This window comes from Erythrolamprus reginae, chromosome 7 (assembly GCF_031021105.1).
Source record: "Erythrolamprus reginae isolate rEryReg1 chromosome 7, rEryReg1.hap1, whole genome shotgun sequence".
NCBI classification, from domain to species: domain Eukaryota; kingdom Metazoa; phylum Chordata; class Lepidosauria; order Squamata; family Dipsadidae; genus Erythrolamprus; species Erythrolamprus reginae.
The window spans coordinates 21,952,608-21,974,551 of NC_091956.1; the positions used below are offsets into that span (position 1 = coordinate 21,952,608).

General features: G+C 43.9%; 1 protein-coding gene across 2 annotated transcripts in view; it reads right to left on the bottom strand.

Moving 5' to 3' along the window:
• The window catches only part of KIT (KIT proto-oncogene, receptor tyrosine kinase), a 156,766-nt gene that overhangs the window by 72,360 nt on the left and 62,462 nt on the right, over nucleotides 1-21,944 (bottom strand). For both annotated transcript variants that reach the window (XM_070757138.1, XM_070757139.1), the window contains exons 4-6: nucleotides 19,143-19,279; nucleotides 12,422-12,581; nucleotides 417-606 (exon numbers count right to left, since the gene is read on the bottom strand). In XM_070757138.1, coding sequence (XP_070613239.1) covers nucleotides 417-606; nucleotides 12,422-12,581; nucleotides 19,143-19,279 — 487 coding nt within the window. The remainder of the gene's footprint in view (nucleotides 1-416; nucleotides 607-12,421; nucleotides 12,582-19,142; nucleotides 19,280-21,944) is intronic.

Below are 21,944 nucleotides of genomic sequence, written 5' to 3' on the forward strand. Positions count from 1 at the left end.
TCCTTATCCGTACCAGTAGCAAACAATCATTTTCCACACTTACGACCATTGCAGCAACACAATGGCCAGGCAATGTATATTCAGCTGCTTGACAACTGACTCATATTGATGATGAGTTGCAGAGTTCAGAAGTGCGACCTCTTGAAAAGTAAAGTCAACAGAGAACCCAGATTCACTTAACAATTGTGTCACTAATTTAAACAACGACAGGAATTCGCTTAACTATTGTGGCGGGAAGAGTCATAAAAACAGGTCAAGTTCACGCAACAACAATGTTTCACTTCACAACATAAATCTGGAGTCGTACATTGAGGACTATCGGTTCAGCATATTCCCACTGAAAATTAACAGAATTATTCTGTGGTATTTGCCCTCTGTCTCCTTACATGATACTTCCATTCCAGGCCTTGCGTTACCTGTTTTTCTCTGTATTGGTGACTCTCACATAATGATCAGATGAATTCTGCAGTGTTTTATTCATGTATAGCCACAGTTCCTCTTCAGGTTTAGGATACGCTTCATACGTTACTATCAAGCCCAGATTTTCCCCGTCATTGACATAGAGCGTTGTATTTGTTGAAGTTGACAAACTGACATATCCTTTACCTGGTGGGAAAATTTTTTAAACCTCTCTTTAGAACTCTTCGTATATTGACATTCATCAAATGCTAAAACCCAAGGTCAGCTAATTCAGAAGCCCAACTAAATTGCAACTTGCAGACAAGCAAGCCTTATTAGCTAATGAGTGTTAATAACATTTTGCTGAATGAAGTGATCAAAATAATGTTTTGCACACAGACCATCTGTGTGTCTGGTATATAAAGATATCATCTGATGGTATCTTTATATACCATCTGCACCTATTATCTAAGGTCACTACTGACTTCTATAGGTCCAAGGATGGGTTCCACAAATCAATGTGTATTTAATTATTTTTTTCATCCCATTAAATAAAGCCTACTACAGTGGTACCTCTACCTAAGAACGCCTCTACTTACGAACTTTTCTAGATAAGAACTGGGTGTTCAAGATTTTTTTGCCTCTTCTCAAGAACCATTTTCCACTTATAAACCCAAACCTCCAAAACTGTAACCAGAAAAGGCAGGGAGAAGTCTCCATGGGGCCTCTCTAGGAATATCCTGGGAAGAAACAGGGCTGGAAAAGATGGGGAGAAGCCTCTGTGGGGCCTCTCTAGGAATCACCTGGGAGGAAACAGGGCCTCCACCTTCCCTGTGGTTTCCCCACTTGCACGCATTATTTGCTTTTACATTGATTCCTATGGGAAAAATTGCTTCTTCTTACAAACTTTTCTATTTAAGAACTTGGTCACAGGACAAATTAAGTTCGTAAGGGGAGGTACCACTGTATTTGCCTAGATGGGCTCCCAACAGAGTTGGCAGTGCAAAACAATCAATAAACATAAACTAAAAGCCAGCAAAAACCTGTTATCAATTATAAAGATACCTTCATATTAATATCCAAGAACAGTCATACTACCTCCAGAACAGCAGAAATTTCCCCATTGTTTCTTAAATAATATATATATACAGCAGATATTTCAAAACAAATGACTCTGATTAATCTTCTCAAGAAAATAATAACAATTGGAACAATCACTCCAAAAGTATCTCCTTGTTTTAGCTACTGGCCTAGTTCTGAAGATTTTTAACAATGATGAATCTCTTCATATTTCTAGAAATGTGCCCATCATATTTATCTATCTATCTATCTATCTATCTATCTATCTATCTATCTATCTATCTATCTATCTATCTATCTATCTATCTATCTATCTGTTTATTTGATTTTTTATGCCGCCCTTCTCCTTAGACTCAGGGCGGCTTACAACATGTTAGCAATAGCACTTTTTAACAGAGCCAGCATATTGCCCCCACAATCTGGGTCCTCATTTTGCCCACCTTGGAAGGATGGAAGGCTGAGTCAACCTTGAGCCGGTGATGAGATTTGAACCGCTGACCTTCAGATCTACAGTCAGCTTCAGTGGCCTGCAGTACAGCACTCTAACTGCTGCGCCAGCCCGGCTCATTTACCAATGATAATGGCAAATATTATATCTTTGTTGTTAGGAAGTTCTACAATATGACATCTAGGTTTTATTCATTTCCTATGTAAAATAATAGCATTTAAGCAGCAAAGGGGGGAAAACTCCTTTTTGCCAATTACAGATAAAGACATGTTCAGAATACTCCTGCTAATTACACTACATGAATATGCTCCTAATCAGTTTAGCACTTATGGTAATTTTAATATTTAAAAAGTATTATGTGTCACAGCAATCTAGCACCCTAGGGTAGCTTTTCAGGGAAGCATGTTAATAAACAGCAGAGTGCAAGCATTTTGGATGGCTTCTGGCAGAGGGTGTGCAAGACACAGCTTTTTAGTGAGCTCTGGAAATCAAACCTTTCACACTAAAATGGACTCTTTGGGCATAATCCAGTATTATTTGTGCAGCAGTTTCTCCTACAGGTTTATCTCTGCCAATGAAACTTTTTTTGGACCAACTCCTTTCTCTATGGATCTTGGTTTGCATTTGTATCTGCTCTTTAATTTTTAAAATCTCAGCCTGTTTCTTTTATATGTCCAATAAATTTGTCCTTTTTAAAATAATTCTCCTGGCCTGCTATTTGTAGTTGTTGTCATTGTTATTATTATTATTATTATTATTTATTAGATTTATATGCTGCCCCTCTCCGAAGACTCGGGGCGGCTCACAACAGCAATAGAAACAATATAACAGTGAAACAAATCTAATATTAAAATAAACATATCTAAAACCCCAACAATTTAAAACCATACAGCATATACATACCAAACATAAAATATAAAAGCCTGGGGGAGGATGTCTCAGTTCCCCCATGCCTGGCGATAAAGGTGGGTCTTGAGTAATTTGCGAAAGTCAAGGAGAGTGAGGGCCGTTCTAATCTCTGGGGGGAGTTGATTCCAGAGGGCCGGGGCCGCCACAGAGAAGGCTCTTTCCCTGGGGCCCGCCAAACGACATTGTTTGGTCGATGGGACCCAGAGAAGGCCAACTCTGTGGGACCTTATCGGCCGCTGGGATTCGTGCAGTAGAAGGCGGTTCCAGATGTATTCTGGTCCAATGTCATGTAGGGCTTTAAAGGTCATTAGCAACACTTTGAATTGTGACCGGAAACCGATCGGCAGGCAGTGCCGAACCACTTCCTATATTCCTTCAGAATATTTCCAGCAGGATTCTCCTTATAGGTGAAGAACAATAAAAGAACCTACTCAGAAATAATTGTTCATGGTTCTCTATATCTATATCTAGTCTGGTCTGTTAGATTCAATTCTATATTCTAGGGGCGAGTACAAGTGCACTAGAGTGCCTTCCGTCCCCTGTCCTATTGCTCTCCTATATCTCCTATACCTTTCTTCTATTCCTATATCTCTTCTTCTTTTCTTTCATTGATATGTTCTATTACTATATCTTCTTTTCTATCCTTTCTTAGATATATCTTACTATGAGTATATCCTCTATAACCTTCATCATGTATTTTACTATGTGTATACCCACTAAAACCCTCATTGTGTATTGGACAAAATCAATCAATAAAAATAAATAAATTCTATTTAAATTTAAATATTACCAGCAAGTTTCATTTTCAGGTACTTTATACATTTTCCCTTTTAACACATTAAAAATTTTATGACAGCTTTTAGGGGGATTCAGGGCCTACTGGGATTAGATGCTATTTTGGAACAGTAAGGCAGGGATTCTTCAATATTTTTTAAACTAAATCTCAGTTTTAAACCTACTTCTTTTGTCACACCATACTTTTCCTTTGTTGTGGAAACACAATAATATAGACATTAAGAGATAAATAAACAAAACCCAGGAGAAATTTCTTCACACAGCTATTGTTCTGATATAGCTCACATTCCTCTTAAAGTGAGTTGGAGATGTAAACCTTCCTGGCTGTACTCCATGACCAATAACAGAAAACTTTCATAATTTTACAGAAGACACAGTATGTTTCTAGCATAATTACAGGTATTGCTTTACACAATATAAGTTGGATGCCAAAGCCTGAAACAGTAAATAAACCTGGTGCTATCTCTGTGTCTATACTAACATTTTATTGTATGTTTATAGTGTTCCATCCAAGACTCTTTTTGTTAAAGGAAAGTAAGCTTTGCATCTTCACAAATCTTCATGCTTACCAAGTATCGTATAACATTGGCGAAACATTGAAGAACATTGGAGATGCACTAATTCTGCCAGGAGACAAATGGGCTGCTTTTGTGGATTACAATGAGATTCTTTATTTTTGATCTGCCAAGTATGGTTTTGGTTATATCCATGAGGCTAGAAATAATGTGATGGATTTTCATGGCACATGAAGGTTAAAGCAACTGCTTAATGTCACGTCATTCTGGAAGTATTGATTAGGCCTTCAAAAGGACATCAGCTAAAGCAGGGGTCCCCAAACTTGGCAACTTTCTCCCTTAGACATTTATCCCTTAGACTATCCACGATTGACCTCTCCAGGTTCCTAAGAGGTCAGTAAGGGGCGTACATAAGTGCACTAGTTTGCCTTTCGTCCCCTGTCCAATTGTCTTTCCTTTATCTTATATATTATATATATTTTCTTCCTTTCATATATCTTCTCCTCTATTTTTACATATTATCTTTATATATATTACAGTGGTACCTTAAGATACGAACTTAATTGGTGCCGGGGGGAGGTTCGTAAGACGAAAGGTTCGTAAGACGAAACATTGTTTCCCATAGGAAACAATGTAAAGTCAATTAATCCGTGCAACCAAAAACCCCCCGCAAAAAAACGGCTTTCCGCGACTGCTGGGAAGCGGCGCGGCTCTTTTAAAAGGTGACAGCCGGCCTGGGGGGCTTGCCAGCACAGGGTTCGGGGGTGCTGGGAAGCCCCCCAGGCCGGCTGTCATCTTTTAAAAGAGCCGCGCCGCTTCCCAGCTGTCTCCTGAAGGCGGAAGTTCGGCTTTGGTGTTTGGCGTTCGGAGACAGCTGGGAACCCAGCGGTCTCCCGAACGCCGAAACCGGAAGGGGCAAGGTGGGGGGGGGGGAGAACGGGAGGCTCAGCATTCCGTCAGTCGCAGCGCTGGCTGTCAACTTTTCTTTTTAGCAATGGGGAGGCAACTCAGCTCCTGCCCAGTTTTAAAAAGAAAAGTTGACAGCCAGCGCTGCGGCTGACGGAATGCTGAGCTTCCCGTTCTCTCTCCGCCCCCTCGCCCCTTCGCCCCCCTGTGTTCCTAGGAGAAGTGCTGGTGAGGAGCAGAAGGTCTGTCTTGCCTCAATCCCCAGCACTTCTCCTAGGAACACAGGGAGGCGAAGGGGCGAGGGGGGGGGGAGAGAGAACGGGAGGCTCAGGAAGGGAGCTCGGGAAGGAGCCCACGGTCAGTCGGCTGCGGGCGGGAGGAAGGCGATTGTTCCGCTGCCGCCAGCATGGCCTGGCTGGCAGCGGAAGATGTAACGGAGCCCACGGGGGATTCGCCTTCCTCCCACCCACAGCCGACTGATCGTGGGCTCCTTCGCAACTTCGGAGAGCTTCCAGGGCATGAAAGCTCACGAAAACCAGGAAGCTCTCCGAGGTTGCGAAGGAGCCCACGATCAGTCAACTGCGGGCGGGAGGAAAGCGAATGCCACGGGGCTGGGCTCGGGAAGGGGCAGCGAAGTCGGTGCCGAGGCACCCTAAGCCCACCGGTGACCGCCAAAGGGTTGGCGAAGGGAGGGTGCTGCGGCGACCCGACCAAGCCTATGGACGCGCCTCCCGCCGCTCTGCCCAATCGCAAAGCCAAAGGAGGCACGGGAGGCGGTGAATGTCATGTCCTCTGGCCAGTCACGGGAGGCAAGGCGGGGAATGTTGGGGGAGTGAAGGAAATTTAAACAGATTACGAAAAGCTCGGTGTTGGATGGCATTCCTTCCAGGAAAATGCCCAGCCCAGCCCCCGTGGAGGCGTTTTTCTAAAAGGAGTGCAATCACCACCACCGAGCTTTTCGTAATCTGTTTAAATTTCCTTCACTCCCCCAACATTCCCCGCCTTGCCTCCCGTGACTGGCCAGAGGACATGACATTCACCGCCTCCCGTGCCTCCTTTGGCTTTGCGATTGGGCAGAGCGGCGGGAGGCGCGTCCAATCGCAAAGCCAAAGGAGGCACGGGAGGCGATGAATGTCATGTCCTCTGGCCAGTCAAGCGAGGCAAGGCGGGGAATGTTGGGGGGGGGAGTGAAGGAAATTTAAACAGATTACGAAAAGCTCGGTGGTGGATGGCATTCCTTCCAGGAAAATGCCCAGCCCAGCCCCCGTGGAGGCGTTTTTCTAAAAGGAGTGCAATCACCACCACCGAGCTTTTCGTAATCTGTTTAAATTTCCTTCACTCCCCCAACATTCCCCGCCTTGCCTCCCGTGACTGGCCAGAGGACATGACATTCACCGCCTCCCGTGCCTCCTTTGGCTTTGCGATTGGGCAGAGCGGCGGGAGGCGCGTCCAATCGCAAAGCCAAAGGAGGCACGGGAGGCGGTGAATGTCATGTCCTCTGGCCAGTCACGGGAGGCAAGGCGGGGAATGTTGGGGGAGTGAAGGAAATTTAAACAGATTACGAAAAGCTCGGTGGTGGATGGCATTCCTTCCAGGAAAATGCCCAGCCCAGCCCCCGTGGAGGCGTTTTTCTAAAAGGAGTGCAATCACCACCACCGAGCTTTTCGTAATCTGTTTAAATTTCCTTCACTCCCCCAACATTCCCCGCCTTGCCTCCCGTGACTGGCCAGAGGACATGACATTCACCGCCTCCCGTGCCTCCTTTGGCTTTGCGATTGGGCAGAGCGGCGGGAGGCGCGTCCAATCGCAAAGCCAAAGGAGGCACGGGAGGCGGTGAATGTCATGTCCTCTGGCCAGTCACGGGAGGCAAGGCGGGGAATGTTGGGGGAGTGAAGGAAATTTAAACAGATTACAAAAAGCTCGGTGGTGGATGGCATTCCTTCCAGGAAAATGCCCAGCCCAGCCCCCGTGGAGGCGTTTTTCTAAAAGGAGTGCAATCACCACCACCGAGCTTTTCGTAATCTGTTTAAATTTCCTTCACTCCCCCAACATTCCCCGCCTTGCCTCCCGTGACTGGCCAGAGGACATGACATTCACCGCCTCCCGTGCCTCCTTTGGCTTTGCGATTGGGCAGAGCGGCGGGAGGCGCGTCCAATCGCAAAGCCAAAGGAGGCACGGGAGGCGATGAATGTCATGTCCTCTGGCCAGTCAAGCGAGGCAAGGCGGGGAATGTTGGGGGGGGAGTGAAGGAAATTTAAACAGATTACGAAAAGCTCGGTGGTGGATGGCATTCCTTCCAGGAAAATGCCCAGCCCAGCCCCCGTGGAGGCGTTTTTCTAAAAGGAGTGCAATCACCACCACCGAGCTTTTCGTAATCTGTTTAAATTTCCTTCACTCCCCCAACATTCCCCGCCTTGCCTCCCGTGACTGGCCAGAGGACATGACATTCACCGCCTCCCGTGCCTCCTTTGGCTTTGCGATTGGGCAGAGCGGCGGGAGGCGCGTCCAATCGCAAAGCCAAAGGAGGCACGGGAGGCGGTGAATGTCATGTCCTCTGGCCAGTCAAGCGAGGCAAGGCGGGGAATGTTGGGGGGGGGAGTGAAGGAAATTTAAACAGATTACGAAAAGCTCGGTGGTGGATGGCATTCTTTCCAGGAAAACGCCTGGGGGGGGGGGGCGGCTGGGCTGGGCATTTTCCTTGGCGATGTTCCCTTGGCTTCCCTGGCCGCTTCCCTGGCGGCCAGGGAAGCCAGGGAAGATCAGAAGATCGCCAAGGGAAGATTGGAAGATCGCAGTGCCAGGCGGCCAGGGAAGCCAAGGCGGCCAGGGAAGCCAAGCCGGGAGCAGCGGCAACGCTGCTCCGGTTGCCTGGTCCTCTCCTGCCTCCCACGCTGTTGTTCCCCGCTGCGTCAGGCGCCGCCAGCCCCGAGTCAGACGCAACCTCGCTGCCGCGCCCAGCCGCTGCCCGCCCCGTCCTAGCCAGAGCCTGAGCCGGCCCGCTCGGTTGCGCCTCCTCGCCCGCGGCCCGCCCACCCGCCCAGGATGCAGACCTGCTGCCTCTCCCGTGCCCGCCGCCGGCCTGATCCTGCGCCTCCTGCTTTCCCCCCCAGCCAAAAATACAAAGGCGGTCTGCCGCCGCCCGCGGAGCAATGGGAAACTGAAGCTGCTGGCGGTTTCAGACTCCCTTTGCTCCACGCTGCTCCGCCCTGCCTGTCATGCGATGGCAGACCGTCTTTGTGTTTTTCGCTGAGGGGGGGAGCAAGAGGACCTTCCTGACTCCCTCCCCCAGCGTCGGACCTCCTGCCCTCCCTCCCAGCCAAAAACCCAAAGCGGCCTCCTGAACGTTTTCGTCTTACGTACCTGCCGCTGCCGCCGAGAAGCCCCGCAGCCCGGCTGTCACATTTTAAAACAACCGGGTGGCTTCCCAGCAGCCTCTCCAAGCCGAACGCCAAACCCGAACTTCCGGGTTTGGCTCCGGGAGGCAACTGGGAAGCCCCCTGGCTGTTTTAAAAGGTGACAGCCGGGCTGCGGGGCTTCCCAGCAGCCTCCCGAACCGCCAAACCCGGAAGTTCAGGTTTGCCGTTCGTAACACGAAAAAAGTTCGTAAGAAGAGGCAAAATTTTTCTGAACCCCGGGTTCGTATCTCGGGTTGTTCGTAAGACGAGGGGTTCGTATCTTGAGGTACCACTGTACTTCATGTCTATTCTCTTCCATATGTATTGTGTATTGGACAAATGAATAAATAAATAAAAATAAATAAATAAAATAAACTTTAAGACTTGTGGACTTCAATTTCCAGCTGGCTGGAGAATTCTGGGAGTTGAAGTCCACACGTCTTAAACTTGCCAAGTTTGAAGGCCTTTGAGCTAAAGGAATACTTCTTTATGGACTTGGGGACTATGTCCAATCCTCTGGTAGTGATGTTTAGGCTTAGTCCACTTCGGGCCAGAATACCTGCAGGACGCCTTCTGCCGCATGAATCCCAGCGACCGGTCAGGTCCCATACAGTTGGCCTTCTCCAGGTCCCATCAACTAGACAAATGTCGGCCCTCTGGAATTAGCTGCCCCCGGAGATTCATACTGCCCACCCTTCTCGGCTTCCACAATAGTCTTAAGATTCATTTATGCCACTTGGCTTGGGGCCACAAGACTCTTGCCTACTGGCCAATTAATGTGTTGAGAGAACTGCAGAGAATCTTAGCTAGAGGTTCTCCCGAACTCTGTGTAAACCCCAGCAACCCGCCCCTGCTTCAATCCCTCATACATTACATCCACCAGAACTTATTTCCCCTGAAAGATTTACATTATGCTGGGATCCCACTATCAAAACGTAAACTAAAACTACTAACCCAAGTTTCTTTTGGAATTGTACCATCCACAAATCATCACATTCCAAATGTTGAAGAATCACCCTGTCTTTTACAGATGATTTTAAACTGGACACTTTTTGCATACATGCAAACCAAACCAAACAATTCCATTCTTAACTTTCGTGCACGCAGTTACATGTAATTCACACAATTGTGTTAAGTGGAAACACACAGCTAATACTTAGCATGGACACATTTATTAATTTAGAGCAGTGGCTCTCAATCTTTCTAATGCTGCGACCCCTTAATACAATACCTCATGTTGTGGTGACCCCCAACCAAAAGTCTAGCGCCAACTCTCCCAACAGAGCTCTAAGCTGATTGGTAGGAAGGTCAGAGGGACACCCCTACTGTAAACGTCTGATTGGTTGGATTGTAAAAATATGTTCCACGGTGCCAGAATAGAAGTTTTAGTTACTATCACCATAGGAAATTTGTCTTTTCCCGTGGTCTTAGGTGACCCCTGTGAAACAGTAGTTCAACCCCCAAAGGGGTCTCAGTCCCCAGGTTGAGAGCCACTGATTTAGAGGATTTATGTCCCATTTTTCAATTTGAAAATCTCTTAGGACAGCTTACAAATGAAATACTAGTATTTGGCACTGATCCTATCAGAAGATAAGAAAAAATCTGTCAGGAATTAAAAATCCTGAGATAATATCTTAATGCAGAAGGTAGACCTCTGTTGAGAATGCTGAGTCATTCTGAGGCAGTTGAGCATGCAGCAACCTAATAATTATGTAAATAGTATTTAGAAGTGATGTGCCGGTGCCTGGAGGCTGTTGGGGTCTGGATGGGTGTCAACAGACTCAAACTCAACCCGGATAAGACGGAGTGGCTGTGGGTCCTGCCTCCCAGGGACAATTCCATCTGTCCATCCATAACCCTGGGGGAGGAATTATTGACCCCCTCAGAGAGGGTCCGCAACTTGGGCGTCCTCCTCGATCCACAGCTCACATTAGAGAACCATCTCTCAGCTGTGGCGAGGGGGGCGTTTGCCCAGGTTCGCCTGGTGCACCAGTTGCAGCCCTATCTGGACTGGGACTCGCTGCTCACAGTCACTCATGCCCTCATCACCTCGAGGCTTGACTACTGTAATGCTCTCTACATGGGGCTACCTTTGAAAAGTGTTCGGAAACTTCAGATCGTGCAGAATGCAGCTGCGAGAGCAATCATGGGCTTTCCAAGATATGCCCATGTCACACCAACACTCCGCAGTCTGCATTGGTTGCCGATCAATTTCCGGGCACAATTCAAAGTGTTGGTTATGACCTATAAAGCCCTTCATGGCATCGGACCAGAATACCTCTGGGACCGCCTTCTGCCGCACGAATCCCAGCGACCGGTTAGGTCCCACAGAGTTGGCCTTCTCTGGGTCCCGTCGACTAAACAATGTCGTTTGGCGGGACCCAGGAGAAGAGCCTTCTCTGTGGCGGCCCCGACCCTCTGGAACCAGCTCCCCCCAGAGATTAGAACTGCCCCCACCCTCCTTGCCTTTCGTAAAGTTCTTAAGACCCATCTCTGCCGTCAGGCATGGGGGAACTGACACATCTCCCCTGGGCCTATACAGTTTATACATGGAGTGTTTGTGTGTGTGTTTGCTTTTAATAATGGGGTTTTTAGTGTTTTTTAAATTATTAGATTTGTTTTTACATTGTTCTTGTTATTGTTGTGAGCCGCCCCGAGTCTACGGAGAGGGGCGGCATACAAATCTAATAAATAGATAGATAGATAGATAGATAGATAGATAGATAGATAGATAGATAGATAGATAGATAGATAGATAAATTTAACTATGCAAGAGCTCTCTGTTCTCTCTGTCTGGTCGCTGTTAACTGTGCTCTGTTGCTGTTCGTGAGAAGTGTGCTCTGAAGAAGCTGTATTGCTGTATAAGTTGGTTCCTGTGAGTTATTGAACTAAGATAGTTGTAGCAAGGTAATAGTAAGATACTAGTTTATTGTATGTACAGTATAGATAATACTAGTAGTAGTGTAAATAAGAAGTAAATATATTTTTCCACAACTTCCTACTGCTGCTGTGTTTCATTGAAGATTCCATATCTACTGGTCTGTGGCTGGCTGGTTGGGTTGGTTAGCTGGTTGGACTGGTTTGCTGCTTGGGCTGGCTAGTTTCCGCAAATGCAGTTCTGATAAAATCAACTATGTTTAGACATTTGGGGTGTGAACTTCTACTAGTCCCCATCAAAGGTTTGTGACAATGGCAGACAAAACCATTTGGAAATCATAATCCTCAAATTACTCTCAATTTCCCAAGAGTATGTATATGTAATTGGCGCTGTCACAAGAGTTTTGATCCACTTACAATTATGGCATCATGGAAATATGACTATTACTGCTGCTGGGAAAGATTAGAAGTAATGTGAAAAAATATTATTTTACTGAAAGAGTAGTAGATGCTTGGAACAAACTTCCAGCAGACGTGGTTGGTAAATCCACAGTAACTGAATTTAAACATGCCTGGGATAAACATATATCCATCATAGAACATAGAAACATAGAAGTCTGACGGCAGAAAAAGACCTCATGGTCCATCTAGTCTGCCCTTATACTATTTTCTGTATTTTATCTTAGGATGGATATATGTTTATCCCAGGCATGTTTAAATTCAGTTACTGTGGATTTATCTACCACGTCTGCTGGAAGTTTGTTCCAAGGATCTACTACTCTTTCAATCCATCCTAAGATAAAATACAGGAAATAGTATAAGGGCAGACTAGATGGACCATGAGGTCTTTTTCTGCCGTCAATCTTCTATGTTTTCTACTACTCTAGGACTACATACATGCACAGACTCAAGGAAATATTCTTTTTACACAGGCTTTTGTTTTTACAAAGAACTATCTTGCAAAACAGGAAGTGGGAGGATTAGAGTTAAAAACATATTGAAACATACATTTCAACATACATTCCAACAATATGCAGTGTGTAGCTTTTGCTCTAACCCTGGCGTGGTGTATATACGTCTGCGATATTAATATTTACCTATTACGTTCAAGGTTAGCGTGACATTAGATGTTCCAAAAGCATTGGTTGCTTGGCACGTGAAGGTTCCAGAATCATTAACTCCCACTGAACGGATGCTCAGCCTTAATTTTTGTTCATATTCATAATCACGCACATTCTTGCTTTTGCTGGAAAGGCTCTGTCGGCAAAGGAGGGGGTGGGGGAAATTAACATCTAAAATACAGTGTACATAGCGTCATTCTCAAATAAATTAAAAATAGATGCAATTATAACTCCACCGTATTAATATTCATAACTTGAAACTTGAATAATAAGCCATCATGGCAAACCTGTCACTTGGCATCTATCCACAGAAAACATCTATATTCTTCAAGCTGCCTTTAGAGGAGACGAAAATGAAAGAACAGAAATGAAGGATTGTTCTTACTCTCTCTAGCTTTGCTCTCCATGTTGCATTTCTGGTATTTGATGGTCTCTTTAGATCAGTGATGGCGAACCTTTTTTGGTTCGTGTGCCAAAAGGAGTGGGTGTGCTAGCATGTATGCACGTACCCACATCCCTTCCCTACCGCCCATGCATGCGTAGCCCCCATGTTGCCCCCGTGCATGTGCACAGGCAGTGGTGGGCAGCAGCTGGTGTGCGCAGGTGCGCAGCTTCGGTAGGAAACACTGAGATGCATGCATATCTGCGCCCACCCTGATGTGCCCCTGTGCAAGATTTGGCTTCTGTGCATGAGCAGCAAGCCAAATCTCGTGTGAGGACACATGCAAGAATGAGATTTCAGCGATTTTTGCCGATTTTTTGCTTCTGCACATGCGCGGAAGCAAAAATATCGGCGAAAATTGCGGAAATCTCACTCTTATGCCCGTCCTCATGTGAGATTTGGCTTGCTGTGCATGCACAGATGCCAACAGGTGAGCGTGCAACCGATAGGCGTGCCTGCGCACCCACAGCAGTCTCCCAGAGAGCTATGGTAGTAGGTAAGTCAAGTGGCCCATCACTGTGCATAGGCCTTTCTGAAGTCTGGTAGGCAGCGGTGAGTTCATACTGATGTAATCCAGAGAGCACTGGTAGCAACCCACTGATTTTCGGCTATATTTTTTCTGGCGTCTCTGTGTTGGAAAAAGCCCTCTCCCTCATCTGAACTTCATTCTTCCTCCAAAGCATAGCTGAGGGATTCTTCCAGACGGAGACGCTGAAAAAAACATTACCCAATGGATAAACCGGAAATTCGGGAAAATGCACTTCTGGTTTGCCAGTTTGGGCATTTTTTTCCACCTGGCAGCAGTGGTGGATTTATATTGGTGCGGCACTCCAGACCACACCGGTATGAATCCACCGCTGCTGGTAGGTGAAAAAAAATGCCCAAACTGGCAAACCAGAAGTGCATTTTTCCAAATTTCCGGTTTGTCTATTGGGCGACTTTTTTTGTCCCCGAGGCTTCAGGGAAGCTTCCCTGAGGCATCTGGAGGGCAAAACGACCTTTCCGCTGGAGCTAAAACATGGGAAAGTCTCGCGTGCCCTCCCATATGACTCTGCGTGCCACCTGTGGCACAAGTGCCATACGATCACAATTATGGCTTTAGGTAATCAACTTAGAGTGAAATTTGCCCTAAAAACATCCACTACTGTGCTTTACAAATGAAGTTTCCATCATAGCAGTCGTCATCAGCTGGGTGTGTGTAAATTTAAAATGGGTATGTGAGCTTCTTATAATTGATAAGTGGTATGAGAGAAAAACAGAGCAAGTCCTGAGGTAAATATCACCTCATGTTCCTGAGGTAACAATGAAGGAATTTCGGATTCCTGGTCAAGAAATCACAGCTGTCAAACAACTGTGATTGTGTATATGTGTGTTTTAAAGTTGACGTGGACCACTGACTCCTGCTGTGGAGATAACAAAAGAAGAATGTTCTATTCAAGGAAGGAAAGATCCTATTGAGTTGGACTATCTATTTACAAACAGAGCATTTTACTTCCGAACTGCATTTAGCAGAGAATCAGTCTGTTACCAACACGAGTAATGAACGTAATTCATTTTTTTAACACAATGCAAATTTCAACTCTGTCCAAATATTATGATTGCTTTTTATTAACATGTGCCAAAGTAAATTTAATTTTAAACAAAGCTAAACTGAAAACTGGTTTTCGAATGTAATATTTAAAATGATATTGGAACTGCTTCAGAACTCCAGAAAGTAGGCGGCATCTGTATGGACCACATATAGTATTTTTCGGAGTAAGATGCACCTTTTTCCTCCCTAAAAAAGGCGGAAAATTTGGGTTTGTCAAATACAGTGATGCCTCGTCTTACGAACTTAATTGGTTCTGGGACGAGGTTTATAAGGTGAAAAGTTTGTAAGACGAAACAATGTTTCCCATAGGAATCAATGGAAAAGTGATTAATGCATGCAAGCCCAAAATTCACCACTTTTGCCAGCTGAAGCGCCCGTTTTTGCAGTGCTGAGATTCCCCTGAGGCTTCCCTCCATGGAAAACCCCACCTCCGGACTTCTGTGATGCTGCAGGGAAATCCCAGCAGGGAAATCCCAACACTGCAAAAACGGGTGCTTCGCTGGCAACGGAAGTCCGGAAGTGGGGTTTCCCAGAGAGGGGAGCCTCAGCAAAATTGCAGCATTGCAAAAACACGGAAGTCCTTGAAACTCCACCTCTGGACTTTAGTGTTTTTGTGATGCTGCGATTTCACTGAGGCTCCTCTCGCTGGGAAACCCCACCTCTGAACTTCAGCTGCCAGCGAAGTGCCCGTTTTTGCTCTGCTGGGATTCCCCTGCAGTATCACAAAAACACGGAAGTCCGGAGGTGGTGTTTCCCATGGAGGGAAGCCTCAGGGGAATCCCAACAGCGCAAAAACAGGTGCTTCGTCTGGAGGCGGGTCATCCAAGTGGCGGTGGCTTGGTTTTGTAAGGTGAAAATAGTTTGGAAGGGGCAAAAAAATCTTAAACCCCGGGTTTTTATCTCGAAAATTTTGTATGACGAGGGGTTTGTAAGACGAGGTATCACTGTAGTCTGAATGTAGCTTTTTTGAAGCTTTATTTTTTAGCCCTAACGAGCTGCTAATGATATTCTCTTCTACTCCCTCCAAAGTAATTTTTCCAGCCCTAAGTCTTTGCAGGCTTGTTTTCATTGCTACTTACTCCGAATAAGGTTTTTTCCAGTCCTACTGAAGTGCTAATGATATTCCCAGTTTACAGGTTTGTTCATTGTTACTAGCTCCAAATAAGGTTTTTTTTAGCCCTAACCAGCCAGGGGATAAAATAACGTGCTTAAGTGATTAGATTAAGGACATTAGCCAGATGAGTATCTGGTAGGCAGATTTTTTCCCCCTATTTTTCTTCCACAAAACTAAAGTGCATCTTATACTCCAGTGCGTCTTATACTCTGAAAAATATGTTACGTTATATGTCTGCTTTACTTCAGAATGGATAAATTAGGATCAGTCACAGGAATTGTTTGGATGTTTTGGAACACCAAAAATATGGTACGTTATATGCGTGGTTTACTTCCAGAATGGATAAGTTAGGATCAGTCAATAAATAAGCACTTAAAACACAGAAATTATGCCAGCACCACAGGATTAGTAGAGAATGGCCCATAATACCCCAGGGACATATTATCCAAATTGTACTTTCTTGAGACTGTATAATTTCTCCAGCATTTCAACACTGCAACAGTCTTCCTATTTACATGAGCTCCTGATTATATATTTTAATAACCGCCATTAACAGTTGTCAATTAAGACTGCAGTGCTTGTACTCAGCAACATCAGCTGAACTCTTTGGGGAAGTGTTCCTATACAGTGAAATGGAACTATTTACATATTTTAAAGCTGTGCGAGTGATTTGAGTCTAATCCAATCCAGTTTTATTAATTTTTAATTCATTTCCATGAAAATTAGAAACTAGAAAACTAGAAATTACCTGATTTCTAATTAAATCATCTCTATGCGCCCATATCGCCAAATAACAGTGACACTGAGCAACTTGCAATATCATAAAAAATTTAGAAGTGTTTTTTTAAAAAACACAGTTAAAATTAGAATAAAAATATTTTAAAACTTAGCAACCAAGATGGATGGGCAGCATGGGTGAGAGAGCTTTCTCTACCCGGTCAGTGGCCTCCAATATAGCAAGCCCAAACAGGAGAGCCAAGTTTTTAGATTTTTCCATAAGGCCAGCAACAGAATTGGGTTCCTACTGGTACGGATTAGGACGCCACGCTGGTAGTAAAATTGGAGTTGCATGCGCAGCTTTAGGTCTCCAGTATGATTTTGCTTTTGCACAAAATCTCTTGCATGCACAGAAGCAAAAAAAATCACCAAAATCTCTCTCTCGTGTGCATCCCCTCGTGAGATTTTGCTTCCTGGGAACGCAAGAGATGGAGCTCCATCTCTAGGCTACTGTTCCACTCTCAGCATAGAACTTTAATAATAAATATATTACTTTTTTAAAAAATGCTGTTGCAATTTTTAAAATTCATTCCTGTTATCTTTCACGTAACATAGGGGGGGAGGACATTCTTCCACTCACCAGGCATATCTGCCATCTTCACATGCAATAAACATGTTGACAGCAGCTCCACACAAACTATCTCTAATTTTAACACTTCTCCTTTGCATCAACTCTATTTATTTATTTATTTATTTATTTATTTATTTATTTATTCATTCATTCATTCATTCATTCATTCATTCATTTGTCCAATACACAAATACATAGGAAGAAAATAATATGAAGTAATATATAAAGGATAAAAGTGAAAATAGAACAGAAGATATATGAAAGGAAGAAAATATATATAGTATATGAGATAAAGGAAAGACAATTGGGCAGGGGACGAAATTGTTCTCACTGTCAGAACATTTCTCCTTAGTTCTAAGTTGCTTCTTGTTTCCACCCGTTACTTCTTGTCCTGCCCTCAGATGCTTTGGAGAACAGTTTGATTCCCTCTTTTTTGTGGCAACCCTGAGATATTGGAACATTGCTACCGTGTCTTCCCTGTTCCTTCTTTTCATTAAACTAGACATACCCAGTTCCTGCAACTGTCCTTCATATGCTTTAGGCTCCAGTCCCCTAATCATCTTGGTTTATTTTATTTATTTATTTTATTTATTTATTCTTTGTCCAATATACAATACAGTGATCCCTCGATTTTCGCGATCTCGATTTTCGCGAAATGCTATATCGCGATTTTTCAAAAAATATTAATTAAAAATATTTTCCCACCCGATGACGTCACTCTCTTCTTTTCTCATCTTTCTTTCTCTCTCTTTCTCTATCTTGCTTCTTCCTCTCTCACACTCTCTTCCTCCCTCTCTCATCTCTTTCTTTCCTTCTCTCTCTTTCTCTATCTCTCCCCCTCTTGCTCTCGAGCGGCGGGCGGCGGACGAGCGGCGGGCGGGCAGCAGCGAGGAGCCGAAGATCGGGGTTTCCCCTTTGCGTGGGCGGCGGGGAAGACCCAGGGAAGGTTCCTTCGGCCGCCCAGCAGCTGATCTGCTCGGCAGCACCGCAGCAGCGAGGAGCCGAAGATCGGGGTTTCCCCTTTGCGTGGGCGGTGGGGAAACCCCGATCTTCGGCTCCTCGCTGCTGAGGTGCTGCCGAGCAGATCAGCTGCTGGGCGGCCAAAGGAACCTTCCTTGGGTCTTCCCCGCCGCCCACGCAAAGGGGAAACCCCGATCTTCAGCTCCTCGCTGCTGCGGCGCTGCCGAGCAGATCAGCTGCTGGGCGGCGGAAGGAACCTTCCCTGGGTCTTCCCAGGTGCGGAAGTAAAAACACCATCTGCGCATGCGCGACCATGGAAAACAGGGCGTGCATGCGCAGATGGTGTTTTTACTTCCGCACCACTATATCGCGAAAAATCGATTATCGCGAGGGGTCTTGCAACGGAACCCTCGCGATAATCGAGGGATCACTGTACATATGAAAGAGAATAGACATTAAGTAATATATATAAAGATAGGAAGTAAAAAAGAAGAGAAGTAGATGGGAAGGGGAGAATATATGTGATATAAGGGATAAGGAAAGACAATTGCACAGGGGACGATAGGCACATCAGTGCACTTATGTACGCCCCTTAAACTCTACCCGGACCCTTACAATTATTCAACGTTCTCTCAGTATTTAGGACTACATTTTTATTGTTGTTTTTTTCTTGAATGTGTAGCATTTGTTACAGTTCTACTCTTCGACATCAAATATCACTGACATAACATAAAAGTTTCAATCATACTTTTCCGCCAATTTGTTTGTTTTCAATTATGCCATAGATTCCTGCTTCCAAAATAGTTATTTTCATCAAAGCTTATTTTTTTTTCCATTTTCTGTCTCTTTTAATCTTGATTATTCTCTGGTTTCTTGGATTACATTCTTTGTGACTGTACATCTTTGAGAATTGTATACCCATTATATTTTCCGCTCATCGTTTATTGCAGCAATTGTTTTCTTATATGCATCTTTTTTCTCATTCACATCCTCTTTCATTTCCCCATTTTACCTAATCTTTTTCCAATTTCTTATTTCCCATTACCTTTTCTGTTTGCAGCTGTTCTACTTTCACTTCTATTCAAGATTTGTCAATGCTATCATTCCAACAATGATGCCTTCCACGAATATTACTTTATCACAGCAAATAATTTATATATCAGACCTGTTCTTAAGTTATTTTTTCAGAAAGACTATTATTTCAAATACATTGGTACCTATTATTAAGTATAATGAACTCACCGCATTGGCTTGAAAAATCCAATTAGCTTGAACAGAGCTATCTATATCCCTGATTGTACATGTAACTTCAAATTCTTCACCTTCTTTAAGAAGCTGGGTTGTTTTGGACAAGGTGATGGATGGTAAGGACTTGTGAACTAAAACAAACAATCCAGATACACATTATTGTCATTATATGCAAAAAGGGGGTTGTAATTGACAGTTCTTAATCATCCAATAAAGTATCAGATTTGCTAAACATATTTTTTTTTAAACAATAATCTTTATTATTTACATTAAGAAAAATACACAAATACCATAAACCAAAGACAAAAACAAAAACAAAACACAACTAATACAGACATATCATCATTCATCATTACAGTTATATATCAAGTCTTAAACACTCAACAATTTGCACATTTGCCAACTTATCTGTTGACATTATTGCTACAGCTTTTTAAAATGTTTTATTTTATCAGCCTACTAGTTTTACATTGCTATGTTATATCATTGTTACCTAAATCTTAATGTTTATTAATTTCAATCATATTACCTAAATCATAAATTGTCCAAAGTTAATTGCTAGACAACAATTTTATTTTGTATATCTAGTAAACAAAAGGAATAACAAGGTTGCTTACATTTTTTCTTGTATACTTTCAAATTGTGAGAAATTTGACTGTATTATAAATATTTAAGCTTTTAAATATTTTAAATATTATATATATATATATATATATATTTGTTTTCGTAAATTTTCACGGGTATATGTATGTAGATTGTTCTGAGTTCGGGTTTTGCCCTGTGTAATGTTTTGCATGTCTATGCGACGTTTCGGCGAAATCACATTCACCATCTTCAGGCTGTAGTTCCAATCTTTGTGTTGTTTTAAATGGAATTCCATTTAAAACAACACAAAGATTGGAACTACAGCCTGAAGATGGTGAATGTGATTTCGCCGAAACGTCGCATAGACATGCAAAACATTACACAGGGCAAAACCCGAGACTCAGTCCTCATTCTAAATGGACGAGGACATTCCAACCTGAATGATGGCTCCACCCACGATGGAGAAATGTAAAAACATTTAGAGGCATTACGTAACAAACACAGATAATAAGCCTGCCCTGTATTTAAGGCTAGAAAAAGATTGAAGGTCATTTAGGAAATCTGTCTAATACCATTTTATAAGGCAACAATTCACAATCTTAAATCCAATGATGGGATATGAGAGTATCTATTCGCATGAAATATTTTCCTACAGGCAAGTACTTATCTTGCAGGCAAGTACTTGACTTATGACCAGGGGAAGATTCCAGATTCCACAGCCACCAGTGCACTGTGCGTGCAGCTTTGCTTCTGCTGCGGGCACGCATATGCGCCCTAACAAGATTTTGCTTCTGTGCATGCGCAGGAAACAAAATCTCATGAAGGGATGCACGCGCAATATTTCGGCAATTTTTTTTTGCTTCCACGCATGTGCAGAAACAAAAAACCACTGAAATCTCTCGCGCATAGGTGTCTTCTCTGAGATTTTGCTTCCTGCGCATGTACAGAAGCAAAATCTGTCTGGGACGCATGCACCCCCCTGCAGCAGAAGCAAAGCTGCAGGCGCAGGCCAATTTTCGCTACCGCCATCCTTATCCATATCAGTAGCAATCCAATACTGCTTATAATCATAATTGAACCCAGAATTTTCTGCTCCCAAGCTAGACATTTAATGGAATTTTCCCCGATTTATGATCTTTCTTTCCACAGTTGTTAAGTGAATAACCAGGGTTGTTAATCAGTAGCACAGTTTTTGCCATATCAATCTAACTTCCCTATTGACTCTGCGTGTCTGAAGATCGTAAAAAGGGGGTCACGTGACCTTGGAACACTGCAACCCATAATAAGTATGAGTCAGTTGCCAAGCATCTAAAGTTTAATCATGTGACCGCGGGGATGCCACAACGGTTGTGTAAAAAATGGTCATAAGTCACTTTTTTTCAGTGCTGTCGTAACCTTGAAGTAGTTACTAAACCAACTGTCAAGTTGAGAGTTACCTGTAAACTAGATACACTGTTTGCTAAGTTGTACAAAAAAAGGGACTGTATCAGTGGTGGGATTCGGATTTTTTTTACAGACGGCTTAGTGGGCATGGCAAGGGAAGGATACTGCAAATTCCCCATTCCTTCCCCACTCCAGGGGAAGGATACTGCAAAATCTCCATTCCTTCCCCACTCCAGGGGAAGGATACTGCAAAATCTCCATTCCTTCCCGACTCCAGGGGAAGGATACTGCAAAATCTCCATTCCTTCCCCACTCCAGGGGAAGGATACTGCAAAATCTCCATTCCTTCCCCACTCCAGGGGAAGGATACTGCAAAATCTCCATTCCTTCCCCACTCCAGGGGAAGGATACTGCAAAATCTCCATTCCTTCCCCAATCCAGCAGAAGGATACTGTTAGTACAGGGTACATGGTTGTTTGGGATTGACATTGTAAACTGCATATTGTACACTTGTACCAAACTTGTACTTAAAGAGTTAATGTGCACTTAAAGAGTTAACTTGTACTTGAAGAGTTAATATTCAAGGCTGTTTCATCACTTCCTCATTGAAGCTATAAAAGCTCATTATTCTGCTCAGTCACTTCCTTTTACTTTTGCCTGAGAAGGGGGAGTTGTGTTTAAGCTTCGTGCTTGTATAAGCTTCGTGCTTATTATCTATATTGTATTTTGCTTTGTGCTTCTATCTTGTGATTGCTCAGTGCTTATTATTCTGTATTCGCTACGTGCTTATTCTGGATTGTTTATATTTTGTTTATATGTAAATAATAC